Below are 19,729 nucleotides of genomic sequence, written 5' to 3' on the forward strand. Positions count from 1 at the left end.
GGATGGCTGTCACACCGACAGCGTCTCGCAGCCGGTTACAACAGCAAATCTCTAGTCTCCCAGTGTGATTTGCAAGACTGAGCTAGCAGTTTGGAAACTTAAACCCACACAGTATAGGAGATGGCCAGGTAATGCAGAGGTTAACACCCTAACTGCACCCCTCACAACAAAGAGCCCCATAGCCCAAGGCCCCTGCTAATGACTATTTTCTTTCCATCTTTTGCTTTTTCCCCCAAATTTTAATATTCGTATCATTTTAATCCACAACCAAGTTTTTGATATTCATAAAAAAGCCGTCATCACAAAATAAGCACCAATAATACATTTATTTATTATTTACAGGAGATGAACACAGTGAAACAAACATTACAAATGATGAACAAAAATAAAATAAGAAACAAAAACTGCAGCAGATAAGAAGGGGCAGAAATTAAGCACCTAAACCAGAGTCTGACATGGAAATTGTGATTTAAGAGTTGAACCCATCAAGGCCCCCAGGAGGGGTGTATTGACAAGGTACTCCTCAAAACCATTAGTGTGAACGATAGAGTGCAGGTAAACAATTTCCCATTGGTGGCCAATCAGATGAAAGGATCTCACTTGTGCTCTTTCCTGATAGTCCGATGGGATATAAACTCCTGAGATAGAATGAGTGAACAGGCTGGAATGAAGAGATTGAACAGCGGTTATGGGTGTACTGGCGTGTGGAAAGTTTGTACAGGTAACCGCATCCCCACCCTCCTCTCGTAACAAATCTTCATAACCCCTACCCTACTGGTGCAGAGACGGACTGATTTGTATAAAAAGGGACTCGCTCAGTTGCTCCTATGCTTCACTGATTTCGGCGTCTGTGGCTCCGTTGTGCCGAGGCTCTTCTGTGGATGTTTCGTCGCTCATCTCTACATCAGTGGTGCCCGGGGACTGCTCTTCGGGGACTTTAGAAGGCTCCTAGAACAGGAAATAAAAAAATAACTTAACCTGTCACCACCATAAAAAAATAAAAACTACTGCACAGAAAAATCAAGTATTTTAAATGCAGTCCTCCTCTTTCTATCAAGTTGCAATGCGACTGTGAACTTGCTATGGAATTGACACTTTAGGAAGACCCAATTTCCTAGCAAAGCCTCCTCATTCCTTGCAATTCATAGCCCATGCCTCTTCAGCTCATCTGTCCCTTCCCACCCTACATACCCTTATTTTAAGTAGCTGCCAGGGCAGGGGTGAAGACTAGACAATAGCAGGGGTAGGCAACCTCGGCACTGCAGCTGTGGAACTACAAGTCCCATGGCATTGCAAGCCTGACAGTCGTAGTCATGACTTCCAGAGGCATGATATTTGTGAATCTGTATGGGAGTGGTTTTATAATTATCAATCAGCTGTTGCACGGTCTCCATCCCTTTAGACATGATTTACCTTTTGGAGTTTCTCGCCAAAAATGACAGTTTTGTTGCAGGGGGATGCCAAAAAATAAATAAAAAAATCAGACTGGTATCACAGGGCAGAGTTTTGGGAAAATTAGCAAGCCAAATAACACAAGCTGGTAATTAAATTTCTGTGGCCCATCTTTGTACAGAAGGCCTCCAGGTAGACACATGGCATTGCATTTTACAGCGGTGCAGATTGAAAAGGTTATTTTTAAGAACATTCAATAATTACAATATGACTTTATATTTTTTGTCATTTTTTTTTTTCCTACAAAAGTGGCGTTACCCTTGAAAATAGACATAAAATCTTATGGGCAGATTTTTGTTGCAATTCATAGTGTGGCGACAGGTCTCCTTAATATGTATATCCTGCTAAAACCTTAATTTTTGTCTTGGATACAGTGAGAAACATTTCATAGTAGGTAAAAGTTGAAGACAATCGTCCATCCAGTTAAACCTGTGTAGGTGCACGTGTCAGTGTTGATAATCATTTGCCATATCCCTGTATGTTGTGTTCACTAAAATTCACGTCCAAGAGTCTTTTAAAAATATCAATACTCCCCACTGACACCACCAATTGTGGAAGAGCGTTTCCCCACGCCCCAACAGTGAAAAACCCTCTGTGCAGCTTAGGGTTAAACCACTTTCTCCAATCTCATTGTGTGGCCCTGTGTCCTCTTACAAGCCCTGAGATAGAAACTTTTTTCTTACGCTGGGATCACCATTGAGGCATTTGTATGCCACCATCATATCTCCTCTCAAGCACCTCTTCTCCAGGGAGAATAAGTTTAGTGCTTGTAATACTCCAGTCCCATTAATTTTGTTGCCCCTCTCGGGACTCTCTCCAGCACATCCTTCCTGAGGATTGGTGACCAGAACTGGACGGAATACTCCAGATGCGGCCAAACCAGAGTTTTATAAAGTGTCAGGATTATAGTTTTATTATATTATAACCCCTGCCAAGTTTATACTGCTGCCTGAGGCTCAGTTTTCGAAATTTCCCAACATTCCCTTTTATTGCTGAAAATGTTTCACTAGAAAAGAACTGAGGGAACTATATAACTGCATCACAAACAGGAATAAAATACTTTTCTTTAGTAGAGTAGGGAAGGCTAGAACCCGTCAGATTTCTAATTTGGCCTAAGACATGGTTAACCAGGACAGGAAGTAATGGGAAATCCTATTGGAGCCCCAGTTAGTAAAAACAGGGGCTTTGAATTCTTTCATGATATTTTTTTTTTTTTGGAGATACATACAAAATTAAAAGTTGCTGTAAACCCCGAAAAAAAAAAAAAAAAAAAAAAAACACCCTGCAAGACAAAAAATATAGCATAGCATACTAGCTCATTATGAATTTCTTACCCGAGATCAAAGCCCCCCTGCAGTCCTCGTACACTGCTCCGGCTGCCAACATCACCCCGGGGGGTTACTTCCTGGTATTGGCTGTGATTGGCCAGAGCCGCAATGACATCACTCCCGCTTATGCGAGCGGGAGCCGCCGGTAACGGCACACAGACTGAAGCAATGGCCCATTGCTTCAGTTTGCCCCAGTGCGGGGGACAAGGGATATCTCCTAAACCGTTTAGGTGTAGGAGATTTCCAGGGTAGCTACAGGTAAGCCTTAATATAGTCTTACTTGTAGCATAAAGTGGTTGTAAAGGGTTCACTTTAAGGTTAATAGCAGAACATGAACACCTGACTACTAATGCTTTTCAATTGTGTTTTTCTCTCTTTTGGGTTATTCATCTTCCCCTTTAAATCTTTTTTAAAATTAAAAATGTTCTCTGATGAGACACTGCCACTCCAACCACAATGCATACTCTCACCTTTTCCTCTTTCTCCGCAATCCTCTGGAACATGTTGGCATAGATCTTCTTTTCCCGCAGGTGTTGCTCATGTATACGCTGCTGGCACTTGGCCAGCTGCGTTCGTGCTGCCTTGTTATTGGGGTAAAGCTGGATCACCTTAGCGAAGTCATCCCTTGCCAGCTCGTGTTCGTTCACTCCTATGTAGGATTCGCCTCGGCGGAACAATCCTTTCTCATTGTTGGGTTCGAATTCTAGTGCCTGTAGGGGAGACAAATTTATTGTTAAAGCAGAACTCCAGCCTTCACTCCAGTCTTGTGCAGTTGTACAGGCTCCTCTCCTGAACTGAAATGGCTTACTTTGATTTCAATGCAATCTTCCCACAATGTACAGGGTGGGCCATTTATATGGATACACCTTAATAAAATGGAAATGGTTGGTGATATTAACTTCCTGTTTGTGGCACATTAGTATATGTGAGGGGGGAAACGTTTCAAGATGGGTGGTGACCATGGCAGCCATTTTGAAGTCAGCCATTTTGAATCCAACTTTTGTTTTTTTCAATAGGAAGAGGGTCATGTGACACAAACTTATTGGGAATTTCACAAGAAAAACAATGGTGTGCTTGCTTTTAACGTAACTTTATTAAGTTTCTTACCACTTATAAAAGGTGTTCAATGTGCTCTCCAGTGACATGCGGCGAGTGCTAGGCTGTGGGCTCTTGCTGAATGAAGCTAGGACAGCCACTGATGTTTCTTAACCTCCCTGGCGGTATGATTCTGTCTGGAATTACGTACCAAAAGCGGTACAATTATTTTGCAAGGAAATTTGGCGTTTTATACTGTAGGTCTGTAATTTTTTTAGGAATAACTCACTTAAATCTGACCAAACAAGAGTCTTGTAGGCATCCCGGGTATGATTTTTTTTTTAAAAACAAAATTATAAATTATAATATAATACATAATTATAAAGAATTATAACAAATAATATAATTATAATAAGAATTATTCAATAATGTAATCAACTCAAAATCACTGAAATTTGCTCAGTTGCAGAATTGTCGCTGTCATTACTTTTATTTTTTTATGACGTATTTTCCCACAAATCGCTATCGCACAATTCTGCAAGTGATAATAATTAATTATCGCTGTTTTTTAGCTGCTCTAAAACCATTTTTGACATAAAGGGACACTTTTGGACAATCTACAGTTTTCAGGCAGAAAGAATAGTTTTTATTATACAAAAGAACATGTAGGGCACTGGGCAGACCACTAGGGACAAGGGGTGTGTGTATTTTTTACATACAGTACTGTAATCTATAAGATTACAGTATACTGTATGTATTGTGTTTGTTTACTTTTTTGAATTTGGCCCCCGTGCGTCGTAACGTCGCAGGGAACGGAGATTGGCGGCACACGGGGACACTGTGAATCCAGCGAGGACCCGCTCGCTCACACAGCAGGGGATGCATCGCAGGATCCAGGGACAGGGTGAGTAACTTGTCTGTGGATGCTGCGAAGGTAAGCCGCGCCGCTGCACGCTCTGCACAGCTACCCCAAGCGTGACTCGGGGATACCGATCCTAGCATCGAAAATCCACCCTGAGTCACGCTCGGGGATACCGCCAGGCAGGTTAGACCCCTTTAACACTGGATACGCCTATAGCGGAGCGTTAAAATCGCGGTAAAACACAGCTATTTTACCGCGATTTTAAAATTTTCTTGTGAAATTCCCAATAAGTTTGATGTGTCACATGACCCTCTTGCTATTGAAAAAACAAAAGTTTAATTCAAAATGGCCAACTTCAAAATGGCCACCACCCATCTTGAAAAGTTCCCCCCCTCACATATACTAATGTGCCACAAACAGGAAGTTAATATAACCAACCATTTCCATTTTATTAAGGTGTATCCATATAAATGGCCCACCCTGTACATTTAAAAATGCAGCAAGTCAGATAGAACGGCCTCAAACATGCTTGGAGGATGTCTAGCACCATATAGCCCTTTGCACTCCCCATCCCGACTGTCCTGGCTCACTCTTTTGATTAATTGGATTTCAGTTCCTTTAATCAGCATTACATGTGGGTGTTACCCAAGGAGGTCTGCTTGAAAATACGGTCGGCCTAGGAATGCCTACTCTTCCAGACTGACATCCACAAACCCATGCATTGTGATACTTGCATCACTTCTGCTTGCATCAGGGCAGAGGGCTATTGAGAGGAGTACTTAGGCAGGGTGCTGTGATGCTTTCAAGAAGCTATGTACAGCTCCTGCAAGACCCGCCCACTAGCCATGGTCTGTCTACATTGCACAGAGAATCATAGAAACCCAGAATCATTATGCGTGATGGACTCCCTGGTCATAGGCAGGTTCCTTTATACAAGCTGCCCGTGCCTACTTCCATTAAGACATTTAGTAGCAGCAGCATGCTTTCTGTATCACCTGTCACCTGGGGTTAAAAAAAAAAAAAAAAAAAAAAATCAATTGCAGCCTCACTGTACCTATCAATTGTCACCACTGTGCCATGCCATCAAATGCAGTCACTGTGCCATCAAAAAGCAACCACTGTGTCATCAAAACGCAGCCACTGTGCCATGCCATCAGAACGCAGCCACCGTGCCATCAAAACGCAGCCACTGTGCCATGCCATCAAAACGCAGCCACTGTGCCATGCCATCAAAACGCAGCCACTGCGCCATCAATTGTCATCACTATGCCATCAAACACAGCCACTGTGCCCCCAATTGTCTCCACTGTGCCCCCAATTGTCGCCACTGTGCCCCCAATTGTCGCCACTGTGCCCCCAATTGTCGCCACTGTGCCCCCACTTGTCGCCACTGTGCCCAGTACTCCCCCCCCTGGCACTTACCATTATGGCTTTTACGTCCCTAAATGTCCCTCATCCCACCCTCGATGACGCTTCAGCCAATCAGGTTACCTGATTGGCTGAGACGCCTGTCAGTCTTATCCTCAGACGCACGGCCGGTATGTCCCGAGGATGAGCTTAAGGAAGCCGATTACAGCCTCAGGGCTGTACTCGGACAGCCTATCAGGGCCGCTGGCCCCGATAGGCACTTCCACACAGCCAGTCAGCTGCCACTATTCAGCTGACCGATGCTCAATGTCCGGTCAACTGAATAGTGGGCTGCAGCGGCGAAAATATACAGATTCATACAGTGTATGAATCTGTATATTTTACTGGCTGTGAGAGAGCCAGAGGGGGCGGCGCTCCTGCGTCCCTATGGACGCACCGCCACTGCATATAACATATGTACAATAAAGTAGGATATACAGGGTATTTTAACTGAAGAAGCAGGAGTTTCCCCATCACTCCCCCTCCATGTGAAAGTCTGTGACTCAGAGCATTGTGCATCAGTGCTCAGGATCCATGGCACGGCTGTTTATTGGCAAATAATGCAAGACACGGCTTTCCTGGTAAATTCTATCCAGCTGACAATCTAAAAAACGGCCATCTCATCATTCATCCTTTACTCAGCATATCACTGTTTAAATCTCGGGTAAGGTATATAATACTATATACCTACCCGCTATACTATTTTCCTGTGTCCTATGGACTGCAACACACATTTTTGTGCTCGCCAAATGGTTATCCATCTGCCATAATCCAATATGCCAATACCCTTTTGTCGTTTACCCTTAACAGTTTCATACAACCCACTTCATCTACAGTTTTCAATCGAACGATTTTGAATGACTACGAGCTATATATTTTATTTTATTGATTTATTTATTTTCTGTTCCCATTTTCTTTTCATAAAAAGGATTACCTGGCTCTGCATCTGATGTTGCCATATTGTTTAAATTTATATAGCATTTCTATGGCCCATATATTTATGCACATGCAGTGAAGACGTTCCCCCCTATGTTTATCAGTCTGTAATGCCGCGTACACATGATCGGAAAAAAGTCAAGACGGCATTTTTTCATCGGATATTCTGACCGCGTGTGTGCCCCATCGGAGTTTTTCCTTTGGAAATTCCGGATGGACTTAGAAAGAACATGTTCTCTTTTTTTCCCCCGATGGAAAAAATTTCTATCGGAAATTCCGGTCGTCAGTATGGAACCCTGGAGGAGAAAAAAAAAAACACGCATGCGCAGAATCAAGTCCACGCATGATCGGAAGCATTGAACTTAATTTTTCTCGGCTCGTCATAGTGTTGTACGTCACTGGGTTCTTGACGGTCGGAATTTGGTGCGACAGTGTGTATGCAAGACAGCTTGAACGGAATTCCGGAGTTTATCCCGACAGAAATTCCGATCGTGTGTACAAGGCATTAGTTTGTTTGCATTTGTCTGGTCATTGACAACATTGTCATTGGATAGTTAATGATAGAGGTTATTGATTTTATACTTTGTGTAGTCAATTACTGTTACATACAATAAAATGTATTTTTAGTATTAAAGGCTGAGACTTTTTTGCATGGATATACAGTGTATTCGGCCCCCTTGAACTTTGCGACCTTTTGCCACATTTCAGGCTTAAAACATAAAGATTTAAAACTGTCATTTTTTTTTGAAGAATCAACAACAAATGGGACACAATCATGAAGTGGAATGAAATTTATTGGATATTTCAAACTTTAACAAATAAAAAACCTGAAAAATTGGGCATGCAAAATTATTCAGCCCCTTTACTTTCAGTGCAGCAAACTCTCTCCAGAAGTTCAGTGAGGATCTCTGAATGATCCAATGTTGACCTAAATGACTAATGATGATAAATAGAATCCACCTGTGTGTAATCAACTCTCTGTATAAATGCACCTGCACTGTGATAGTCTCAGAGGTCCGTTTAAAGCGCAGAGAGCATCATGAAGAACAAGGAACACACCAGGCAGGTCCGAGATACTGTTGTGGAGAAGTTTAAAGCCGGATTTGGATACAAAAAGATTTCCCAAGCTTTAAACATCCCAAGGAGCACTGTGCAAACGATAATATTGAAATGGGAGTATCAGACCACTGCAAATCTACGAAGACCTGGCCGTCCCTCTAAACTTTCAGCTCATACAAGGAGAAGACTGATCAGAGATGCAGCCAAGAGGCCCATGATCCCTCTGGATGAACTGCAGAGATCTACAGCTGAGGTGGGAGACTCTGTCCATAGGACAACAATCAGTCCCTGTATACTGCACAAATCTGGCCTTTATGGAAGAGTGGCAAGAAGAAAGCCATTTCTTAAAGATATCCATAAAAAGTGTTGTTTAAAGTTTGCCACAAGCCACCTGGGAGACACAAATATGTGGAAGAAGGTGATCTGGTCAGATGAAATCAAAATCGAACTTTTTGGCAACAATGCAAAACGTTATGTTTGGAGTAAAAGCAACACAGCTCATCACCCTGAACACACCATCCCCACTGTCAAACATGGTGGTGGTAGCATCATGGTTTGGGCCTGCTTTTCTTCAGCAGGGACAGGGAAGATGGTTAAAATTGATGGGAAGATGGATGGAGCCAAATACAGGACCATTCTGGAAGAAAACCTGATGGAGTCTGCAAAAGACCTGAGACTGGGACGGAGATTTGTCTTCCAACAAGAAAATGATCCAAAAACAAAGCAAAATCTACAATGGAATGGTTCACAAATAAACATATCCAGGTGTTAGAATGGCCAAGTCAAAGTCCAGACCTGAATCCAATCGAGAATCTGTGTAAAGAACTGAAAACTGCTGTTCACAAACGCTCTCCATCCAACCTCACTGAGCTCGAGCTGTTTTGCAAGGAGGAATGGGCAAAAATTTCAGTCTCTCGATGTCCAAAACTGATAGAGACATACCCCAAGCGACTTACAGCTGTAATCGCAGCAAAAGGTGGCGCTACAAAGTATTAACTTAACCACTTAAGCCCCAGACCAATGTGCAGCTAAAGGCCCAGGCCAGGTTTTGCGATTCGGCACTGCGTCACTTTAACAGACAATTGCGCGGTCGTGCGACGTGGCTCCCAAACAAAATTGACATCCTTTTTTTCCCCACAAATAGAGCTTTCTTTTGGTGGTATTTGATCACCTCTGCCGTTTTTATTTTTTGCGCTATAAACAAAAATAGAGCGACAGTTTTGAAAAAAATGCAATATTTTTAACTTTTTTCTATAATAAATATCCCCCAAAAATATATTAAAAAAATGTTTTTTTCCCTCAGTTTAGGCAGATACGTATTCTTCTACATATTTTTGGTAAAAAAAAAAAAAAAAAAAAAAAAAAAAAAAAAAAAATCGCAATAAGCGTTTATCGGTTGGTTTGCGCAAAATTTATAGCGTTTACAAAATAGGGGATAGTTTATTGCATTTTTATTCTTTTTTTTTACTACTAATGGCGGTGATCAGCGTTTTTTTTCGTGACTGCGACATTATGACGGACTCTTCGGACAATTTTGACACATTTTTGGGACCATTGTCATTTTCACAGCAAAAAATGCATTTATATTGCATTGTTTATTGTGAAAATGACAGTTGCAGTTTGGGAGATAACCACAGGGGGCGCTGAAGGAGTTATGTTTCACCTAGTGTGTGTTTACAACTGTAGGGGGGTGTGGCTGTAGGTCTGACGTCATCGATTGTGTCTCCCTATAAAAGGGATGACACGATCAATGCAGCCGCCACAGTGAAGCACGGGAAAGCCGTGTTTACATACGCGTCTCCCCGTTCTTCAGCTCCGGGGAGCGATCACGAGGCGTCAGCTAGAAACTAATAGCCGCCCCCACGGAAGAACCGACTGCCACATGTACCGGGGGGGTCCCGATCGGACCCCCGACCCGCGGAAAGGCAGGGACGTACATGTACGCCCATATGCCTGTACGTGCCATTCTGTGGACGTATATATACATGCGGCGGTCGTTAAGTGATTAAGGGGGGCCGAATAATTTTGCACGCCCAATTTTTCAGTTTTTTATTTGTTAAAAAAGTTTGAAATATCCAATAAATTTCATTCCACTTCATGATTGTGTCCCACTTGTTGTCAATTCTTAAAAAAAAATAAAAAAAAATTGGTTTTATATCTTTATGTTTGAAGCCTGAAATGTGGCAAAAGGTCGCAAAGTTCAAGGGGGCCGAATACTTTCGCAAAGGCACTGTAAATATATTTAATAAGAATGCACAATACTAGTAAACTTTTACTTTAAATGTAACTTTAATGCCTTATATCAGCTCTCAATTTCCACTCTCCTGCTCGCATTTGAGAAGTGGAAATTAGTGAGGGGCAAGTGTGGAGCTGCATCGGGGGGCGGGGTGAGCGCTGACGATACCAGATCAGCTCTACAGATTTCCTCCTCCTCCTAGCCAAGTATCCGCTGCGCTGCTCTGATCTGACTGTCAGGTGAGCACCGTTCTTCTCCAGGTATGTCTATGGGCAAGGCCTTACAGTGCTGGGATGGTGGGGGTGGTAAAATGCCCCTTCCCCTGAGAAAAATCCCAGCACCATCCCTTCAGTGTCTCCTCCTTTTCCTGATCACCCCCTGTGCTTTACCGCCTCTCCCTTCCCCACAACTTTGCCTCATCCCCTGCATCTGCATGTACATCTTGCGCTGTAGGTCCAGGGCTCAGTGCCCTTGTGGTTCCCCGATTGTGCACCGGCTGTGTGGTGGCTCGCTGTGGGATCACAGAGCTCTCCCTGCTGAAAAACGCCACTCCTCTGCACCTCTGCTCCATCCGCAGCACGAAAAGAAAAGAAAGGAGGGCGCACCGACCTTGTGCATTACCACTTAAAATTTATTAAAAACAGAATAAAAAGCAATAGTCCTACTCACAAGACAATCAAGAGTAAGCGCTTTTCAGACAGCTGGAGTGGACCTCGCGGCACCTGCCAGTGGAACATCTGACATCTGAACGGCTGACGCGTTTCTGGGGCGTACCCCCTTCTTCAAAGCCTAGATAGTCCGTGATACCTCTCTTCTACTGCGTGTCCTCCTTTTATTTAGGTGCATGTGTGTATGTATGGGCGTCCCCCCATCCGCAGCACCGCTTGACTTAATTATGCGTCTCCCCAGCAGCAAGAGGGGAGAGAACTGGGAAGAAAAACTGCCAGCCGGATGTGTAATAACCGGCTGGTAAGAAGGCAAACAGTTATACCGCTGAGCCTGCAGACTAGAATCATCCCCCAAGTGGATGTTTAATTTGTTCAAGTGAAATAGCTTACTACTTTTCAGAGCCTTTCAAGTTTGCTTCCTTACCAGCCGATATTACACCAGCTATAGTACATTTTCCCAGTACAGTTGTACGGCAAGAGAGAGGGAATAGACAAAGTTGGTGTTATTTATTTTTGTAAATTAATTCTTCATAAAACATTTAAAGGGGTTGTAAAGGAAATTTTTTTTTTTTTTATAATAAGCATCCTTTACCTGCAGACATTCCTTGTTTCACCTCCTCATTGTTCGCTTTTGCTCAGAAGTTGCTCTATTTCTTCTCTGTTCTGTTCACTTCCTGCTTGTCTGATTGTTACTTACTCAAAAATATTCCAATCGCACACCTTCCTGGAGAGTGGCCAGTGAGAAAAGAGGGTGCTGAAGCGATCACCAGCTGGGAACTGGAAAAGCAAGTGAACTTGCCTGACGAAGAGGTCCTGTGTGACTTCGAAACGTTGCTTTTTTCGGTGATCGTTTCTATGCATTGAAATTTTTTGGACGTTTTAAAAACGATCCTTGGTGTGCTGGCGAATATATTTACATGATTGTTAGTTACCACCATGAAGGGAGGCTTTACTGCGGTGGTCAGTGACGTGCTTGCCCCCTCCTGGGAACTACATCTGTGCGGCAAGACGCTCTCTACGTGTTAGAGACTTCAAGGAGGTGTGAATTACTGGGCGTGCCGCAATGCATATTGGGAAATGTAGTTCTTACATGAACAAACACCGCAAACCAGGAAGTGAATGAGAGAACAGAAACTAGAACGCCGGAGGTGATATAGATGAAGGAATTTAATAGGTATTTACTTGTTTTTTAACAGAATCATTACACTATTCTGTCTGTCTACCTTGCAGACATTAATTTTAGCCAAAACATTTTTTTCCCCCCTTTACAACTCCTTTAACAGTGCCATTTCATGAGATAATCTCTAACGAGCAGGGCCCTCTGATCCCTCCTGTATTGATTTGTATTGTGACTGTACTGTCTTCCCTGATGTAAAGCGCTGCGCAAACTGTTGGCGGTATATACAGGGAGTGCAGAATTATTAGGCAAGTTGTATTTTTGAGGATTCATTTTATTATTGAACAACAACCATGTTCTCAATGAACCCAAAAAACTCATTAATATCAAAGCTGAATATTTTTGGAAGTAGTTTTTAGTTTGTTTTTAGTTTTAGCTATTTTAGGGGGATATCTGTGTGTGCAGGTGACTATTACTGTGCATAATTATTAGGCAACTTAACAAAAAAAAAAATATATACCCATTTCAATTATTTATTTTTACCAGTGAAACCAATATAACATCTCAACATTCACAAATATACATTTCTGACATTCAAAAACAAAACAAAAACAAATCAGTGACCAATATAGCCACCTTTCTTTGCAAGGACACTCAAAAGCCTGCCATCCATGGATTCTGTCAGTGTTTTGATCTGTTCACCATCAACATTGCGTGCAGCAGCAACCACAGCCTCCCAGACACTGTTCAGAGAGGTGTACTGTTTTCCCTTCCTTGTAAATCTCACATTTGATGATGGACCACAGGTTCTCATTGGGGTTCAGATCAGGTGAACAAGGAGGCCATGTCATTAGTTTTTCTTCTTTTATACCCTTTCTTGCCAGCCATGCTGTGGAGTACTTGGACGCGTGTGATGGAGCATTGTCCTGCATGAAAATCATGTTTTTCTTGAAGGATGCAGACTTCTTCCTGTACCACTGCTTGAAGAAGGTGTCTTCCAGAAACTGGCAGTAGGACTGGGAGTTGAACTTGACTCCATCCTCAACCCGAAAACGCCCCACAAGCTCATCTTTGATGATACCAGCCCAAACCAGTACTCCACCTCCACCTTGCTGGTGTCTGAGTCAGACTGGAGCTCTCTGCCCTTTACCAATCCAGCCACAGGCCCATCCATCTGGCCCATCAAGACTCACTCTCATTTCATCAGTCCATAAAACCTTAGAAAAATCAGTCTTGAGATATTTCTTGGCCCAGTCTTGACGTTTCAGCTTGTGTGTCTTGTTCAGTGGTGGTCGTCTTTCAGCCTTTCTTACCTTGGCCATGTCTCTGAGTATTGCACACCTTGTGCTTTTGGGCACTCCAGTGATGTTGCAGCTCTGAAATATGACCAAACTGGTGGCAAGTGGCATCTTGGCAGCTGCACGCTTGACTTTTCTCAGTTCATGGGCAGTTATTTTGCGCCTTGGTTTTTCCACACGCTTCTTGCGACCCTGTTGACTATTTTGAATGAAACGCTTGATTGTTCGATGATCACGCTTCAGAAGCTTTGCAATTTTAAGAGTGCTGCATCCCTCTGCAAGATATCTCACTATTTTTGACTTTTCTGAGCCTGTCAAGCCCTTCTTTTGACCCATTTTGCCAAAGGAAAGGAAGTTGACTAATAATTATGCACACCTGATATAGGGTGTTGATGTCATTAGACCACACACCTTCTCATTACAGAGATGCACATCACCTAATATGCTTAATTGGTAGTAGGCTTTCGAGCCTATACAGCTTGGAGTAAGACAACATGCATAAAGAGGATGATGTGGTCAAAATACTCATTTGCCTAATAATTCTGCACTCCCTGTAAATCCTGTATAATAATAATAATAATAATAATAATAATAATAAATTTATATGGGCGTTTTTTTGGGGTGGGTGGGGCAACTGGTGGTCAGAAACTTAGGGCTAGTTTACACTTGCTTCAAAAACAAGGCTTCGGACATGCTTTGTGAAAGCTCTCTGAACGCCAGTCAAAGCCCCTGTCACTAAATAAAATGGTTATCTTACAGTCCTGTTTACACCTTGCTTTGCTTCAAAAATTATACACCATGTAGCTTTAGTGGTGCTTAAAAGAGAGTATTCAAATGCCTCCATAGAAGTCTATGGCAAAGCTCTCTTTAAACACCTGCAGCTTTTGAAAGGCTTTAATTCAGCTTTAGCTTCGCTTTGTTTTGGAGAAATTGCAGGTATGAGATATCCACACAAACAGGGCATCTGTCAAGCTTCAACAAATCTTCAAAAGAGCATCACGGAAGCACCACTGAAGCATCAAAAACACATCATAAAAGCATGTTGAAGCTGAAGCAAGTGTAAATGAGCCTTTAAAGTGTTACTAAACGCAGAACCCTGCAGTCACTATGTCTGGTCTCCCACAGTACACAGAACATGGAAATGCAATTATTATTATTAAAAACCGGGGGGGGAACTAAATCGCAAAACCAACCTAAACAAGGGCACAACAAAGCTAAAATAAGAAAATCAAACTAATAATGCAGCTGCCACGACTAATAGTGTTCACACACTTAAAGCAATTAATGACAAGGGGGGGGGGGTCTAATTAAAACTAAATACCAATAACGATTTCCATAATGTGAATAAGTTGTCAGGAAAATGTGCTCCACTGGTTCCTGTGTAAAATGTGTTCCACTCTGAATAAAATCAAATACCCACCCAACATTAACTGAGTAATGTGGAGAGTAATAAGAGTGGATAAATGATAAAAAAGACAAATGTGCCAGTGACCCGCACAATATTAATAGTGAGTGATCTGGAATCGTTCAGATAAAATTAACAAGCAGTAGCTATCTTCATAAACATATACAGTGCAAATAATATCCTCTTTTATGGATATTATTAATTTATTGCACTATGCACTTTGGATTGGTTTGAGCTCATTTGCATATTTATATATGTTATATGTTTATGAAGATAGCTACTGCTTGTTAATTTTATCTGAACGATTCCAGATCACTCGCTATTAATATTGTGCGGGTCACTGGCACATTTGTCTTTTTTATCATCATTTATCCACTCTTATTACTCTCCACATTACTCAGTTAATGTTGGGTGGGTATTTGATTTTATTCAGAGTGGAACACATTTTACACAGGAACCAGTGGAGCACATTTTCCTAAAAACGTATTCACATTATGGAAATCGTTATTGGTATTTAGTTTTAATTAGATCCTGTTGCAAGTGCCATTTCACCCCCCCTTGTCATTAATTATTATTATTAAAGTGGTTAACCCACTTCTATTGCATGCTGAAATGCATCAAGGTAAAAAAAAAAATATATATATATATTTTCTCATGTTAAGTCCAAATTTTCTAGGTAATGTGCCAGTGTAATACTTGTAATACTAACAGATCGCAGCAAAGTACTTTCCGACAATGCCTTCATCTTTTTTTTTTTATTCCAGAAGGTTGGAGTATTCTTTGCTCAGGCATTATCCACTTTTACCATTTACTTCCTGGACTGAGATGCCAGAATCATTCAAATCCTGGTGTCTCTGCAGTTCTAAAGCCTCATACACACACACACACACACACACACACAATCAGATCGGACAAATTTTTTTCCGTTTTTTGTTGCATGCTAGTCTCATATCGAAAGTGAAGAGGTTACTCAACGTATGAAAATTCTCGTACGACAGAATTCAACTTCAGAAGTGATGTAATGTATTAAATAATCCACAGATCGTTGGGACGAAATTTTACTTTCCAATCTCGTGTACGGGCCTTTATAGCCCGGACACACAATCCGAATATCGTACAATAATCAGATCGTTAGTACACCGGTTTCAAGAGCCGATCACGAAAATTCATCCGATATTATTCGATCGGACAAGCGCGAAAATTTTCCTTGTACGATTTCGGTTTAGTCAGTATAGTTGTCCGAAAATACAAATACATTACAACACATGACATCACGTCCGATTTTTTTTGTTGTACGAGAATTTGTGACTTTAGTAACTTATTCAATTTCTACTTGTGACTATCAAGCAAAAAAGTCAGATGATCTATCGTCCGATTTTCGGGTCTTGTGTACGGGCCATTAGTCTGTGTTCACAAATGTCTCAGGCCCTGTACACACGATCAGTCCATCCGATGAAAACGGACTGAAGGCTGAATTCTGATGGTCTGATGTGCCTACACACCATCAGTTCATAATCCGATCGAGTCCAACGCGGTGACGTAAAACACAACAAAGTGCTGAAAAAAAACGAAGTTCAATGCTTCCAAGCATGCGTCGACTTGATTCGGAGCATGCCCGGGTTTTGAACCAATGTTTTTGCGTACCAACCATCGGTTTTGACCGATCAGTCATCAGTCCGATTTTAAAGCAAGTTCTAAAACTTTGGACTGAAGGACAAAAGTCTGATGGGCCGTACACACGGTAGGTTTGGACTGATGAAACTAAACCTCAGTCCGTTTTCATCAGTTTGGACTTCTCGTTTGTATAAAGCCTGGCAGATCAATTCCTGCAGCAGCCTCTCACCTTGTGACTTACTGCAAAGTTGCAATGTTACAGTCTGATCACAAGGAAAGCAGGAGGAAGCTGAGGAAATGCTTCCTCTTGCCTGCAGCAGACCAATGACATAATCTAACCACTGGATAAAATAAAGGATGGCTTTGGATATTTGGAAGCTTTACTGGTGCCATGTTTTGCAACAAGTCAGCAATTTATGACTTGTAGAGCTTCTGAAAGGTTCACTTCAATGCTGATTTTCAAAACATGCATTCGTCAGCAATTCACAGCATAGCAGTAAGCCATGCCGGTGGAAAGCTGAAAAGAGCCTTCAAAAACTTCCTCTGCCGTTTTTATGTGGTATACAGTATATTAAATATTTATAAGAATTGCTCTGTCCTCACCTTGTTACAATGTTCCAGAGCATGCCTGTACTCTGCCAGCTTCAGGTAACAGGCGGCCAGGTTTAGAAATGCCGCCAGAAGCAGGGATTTGGATTTTGCGCTCTCTTCATCTGACAATCCACTCTCATGTTCCAGCCACTGGACAATCTTCTTGTACTGGATGACAGCTGGACGGAACTTCCCTGCCTAAGATGTAAAAAGTAAAATATAAAATAAAAAACTACATGAACAACATTTTATTTGCACACATTATTGCCCATTCTTCTTTGCAAAATAGCTCAAGCTCTGTCAGATTGGATGGGGAGCGTCTCTGAATTTTCAAGTCTTGCCACATATTCTCAATTGGATTTAGGTCTGGACTTTGACTGGGCCATTCTAACACATGAATATGATTTGATCTAAACCATTCCATTGTAGCTCTGGCTGTATATTTTTTTTTCCCCAGATAAATCCAAGTTTATTAAAATGTAAAAAAGGGTATACAAACATTTATAACGCTGGGTCAACATTCCCCATATATTCAATGGCAAAAACAGTTCCATTTATCCATAGCGACTACATTCCCTTCCGTAGGTGTACCCCCAGGCATAAGTAAATAGAAATAGGCACATCCGCGACCATGTATAACATAAAAAGAAACGTATTGATCGACAGCACTGCCCGCTAGGTCCCAAGTGACTCCCACCCGTCCAATCCCCCTCTAACTCACACCGTGTTTCGGCACCTCTATACTCAGACTGTACACGTTTCACCACCTCTATACTCAGACTGTACACGTTTCACCATCTTCCAGCCATCTGTCCCATACATTGGAACATTTTTGTGGTCTCCCTCTATGTGTATAAATCATTTTCCTGTATGGGAGAATAGCATTCACCTCCCTCTTCCAATCCCTCAGTGTCGGCGCCTCAGGTTGCATCCATACTTTCGCCACTGCCTTCCTAGCCAGGATTAACGTTTCACACATAAAGATTGCTTGATACTTTTCTAGATCTACATCAGGTAACAGTCCAAAAAGACACAACTTTGGGTCCATCCCCACCGGGGTTCCCATATTATCGTGAAGAAATTGTGTCACCTGCAGCCAGTATGCCTGTGCATCCGAGCAGTGCCATAACATGTGATAAAACGAGCCCTCCTCAGCTGCACACATGGGACACAAAGGGCTCCTTGTGGTTTGAAATTTTGCCATTCTCTGCGGTGTAATATATGCTTGGTGTAGTATGTACAACTGGGTTAACCTGTCTGACAGCTTTGGGGACGCAGCCTTAACCCCCTCCAGCACCTCATCCCACTCTGTGTCATCTATGGGGCCCAAATCTCTCTCCCATTTTAGTTTGGCTACCTGCGCTATCTTGCTGGTCCTACGCCTCCTGATAACATAGTAACAATTGGACGTGAGTTTAGCCGATTCCTTCCCAAATATCACATCCAACACCTGCGGGGCGCTCACATCTATACTGTCCGAGCCCAGCTGGGCTCTGAGGGCATGCCTGAGTTGCAGATATCTAAAGTGGAGCTGTGGCGGGAGGGAAAACTCCTCCCTGAGTCTGGTGTACGGCTTTGGGCCCGTAGTGGACATGACCCGAGACAAAAATAGTATCCCATAAGATGCCCATACCCCCGGATCAGGTACTGTATCTAGCTCAGGCAGGGAGCTATTTTTCCATAGCGGCGTATGTGAATGCATGTGACTCCTGCCTTGTTTTTTTAAGGCCAACGTCCCATACTTTTTGGTGGTGTGTCAGCATGTCTGCCCCGAATCGGGCAGTCTTGCATCCTCCATGACCTCTTCTAAAGATTGCCTGCACGGGAGTGTGGAAAGGGCTATCCGGCTTATTACAAACTAGTGATCTATACCTCTGCGACTCAGACATGTTAAAATAGTAAAAAAGTGAGACAATTATGATCTGTAATAATCCTGTATGTCAGGGAGAGAGCACCCCCCCTCCGTGTTCGGGTTTTGGAGTATACACCATGCCAGCTTGTGCCTGCCTGAGCCCCACACAAACGAGTTTAAGATTGCTTCAAACTGTTTAAAAATCTTAAGAGATATGTAAAGGGGAGCATGCCAAACCATGTATAGAATATTAGGCAATAAGATCATTTTAATCAGGTTTATTCTACCCATCACCCCTAGGGGTAGCTTCGCCCATGCCTGCGTTCTAGATTTGACCACCGCAAAGAGTGGTTCCACATTAAGAGGGACATAATCTTTAAGATTCCTCGTGACCCGCACCCCTAAATATTTAACTTCCGCCACTCTTAACTTCCACTCAATTTCCCCACCTCCTCTATAATAGTTAGAGCTGCCCTCAGTGAAGGGCCCTGGTCCTCCAGATATAGAATCGTGTTATCCGCATATAGGCCAATCTTTTCCCATGTATTTCCCTTCCTGAGACCCACCACCTCCGAGCTTATTCCAATGGCGATTGCCAACGGCTTGGCAGCTAACGCATATAACAGCGCGACAGGTGGCATCCCTGCCTCGTGCCTCTCTCCAGGGAGATCTGTTCCGATAGCCACCCATTCACGAACACTCTAGCCTTGGGGGTCTGATATAACAACTGGACCCATTTAATGAAACATGGGCCAAAGCCGTAACATCTCAGGCATTCCCACAGATATAGCCACTCGACTGAGTCAAAGGCCTTGGCCGTGTCCAAAGCAACTACCACCCGGGTTCCCACGTTGTCATGCTGCGCTTGT

General features: G+C 42.6%; 1 protein-coding gene across 1 annotated transcript in view; it reads right to left on the reverse strand.

Annotated features, from left to right (window-relative positions):
* Positions 1-318: 318 nt before the first annotated feature.
* FKBP4 (FKBP prolyl isomerase 4) overlaps positions 319-19,729 on the reverse strand; it is a 46,520-nt gene continuing 27,109 nt past the window's right edge. The window contains exons 8-10 of the mRNA XM_040345243.1: positions 17,021-17,206; positions 3,251-3,490; positions 319-948 (exon numbers count right to left, since the gene is read on the reverse strand). Coding sequence (XP_040201177.1) covers positions 826-948; positions 3,251-3,490; positions 17,021-17,206 — 549 coding nt within the window. The 3' untranslated portion in view covers positions 319-825. The remainder of the gene's footprint in view (positions 949-3,250; positions 3,491-17,020; positions 17,207-19,729) is intronic.

This window comes from Rana temporaria, chromosome 3, assembly GCF_905171775.1.
Source record: "Rana temporaria chromosome 3, aRanTem1.1, whole genome shotgun sequence".
NCBI lineage: Eukaryota > Metazoa > Chordata > Amphibia > Anura > Ranidae > Rana > Rana temporaria.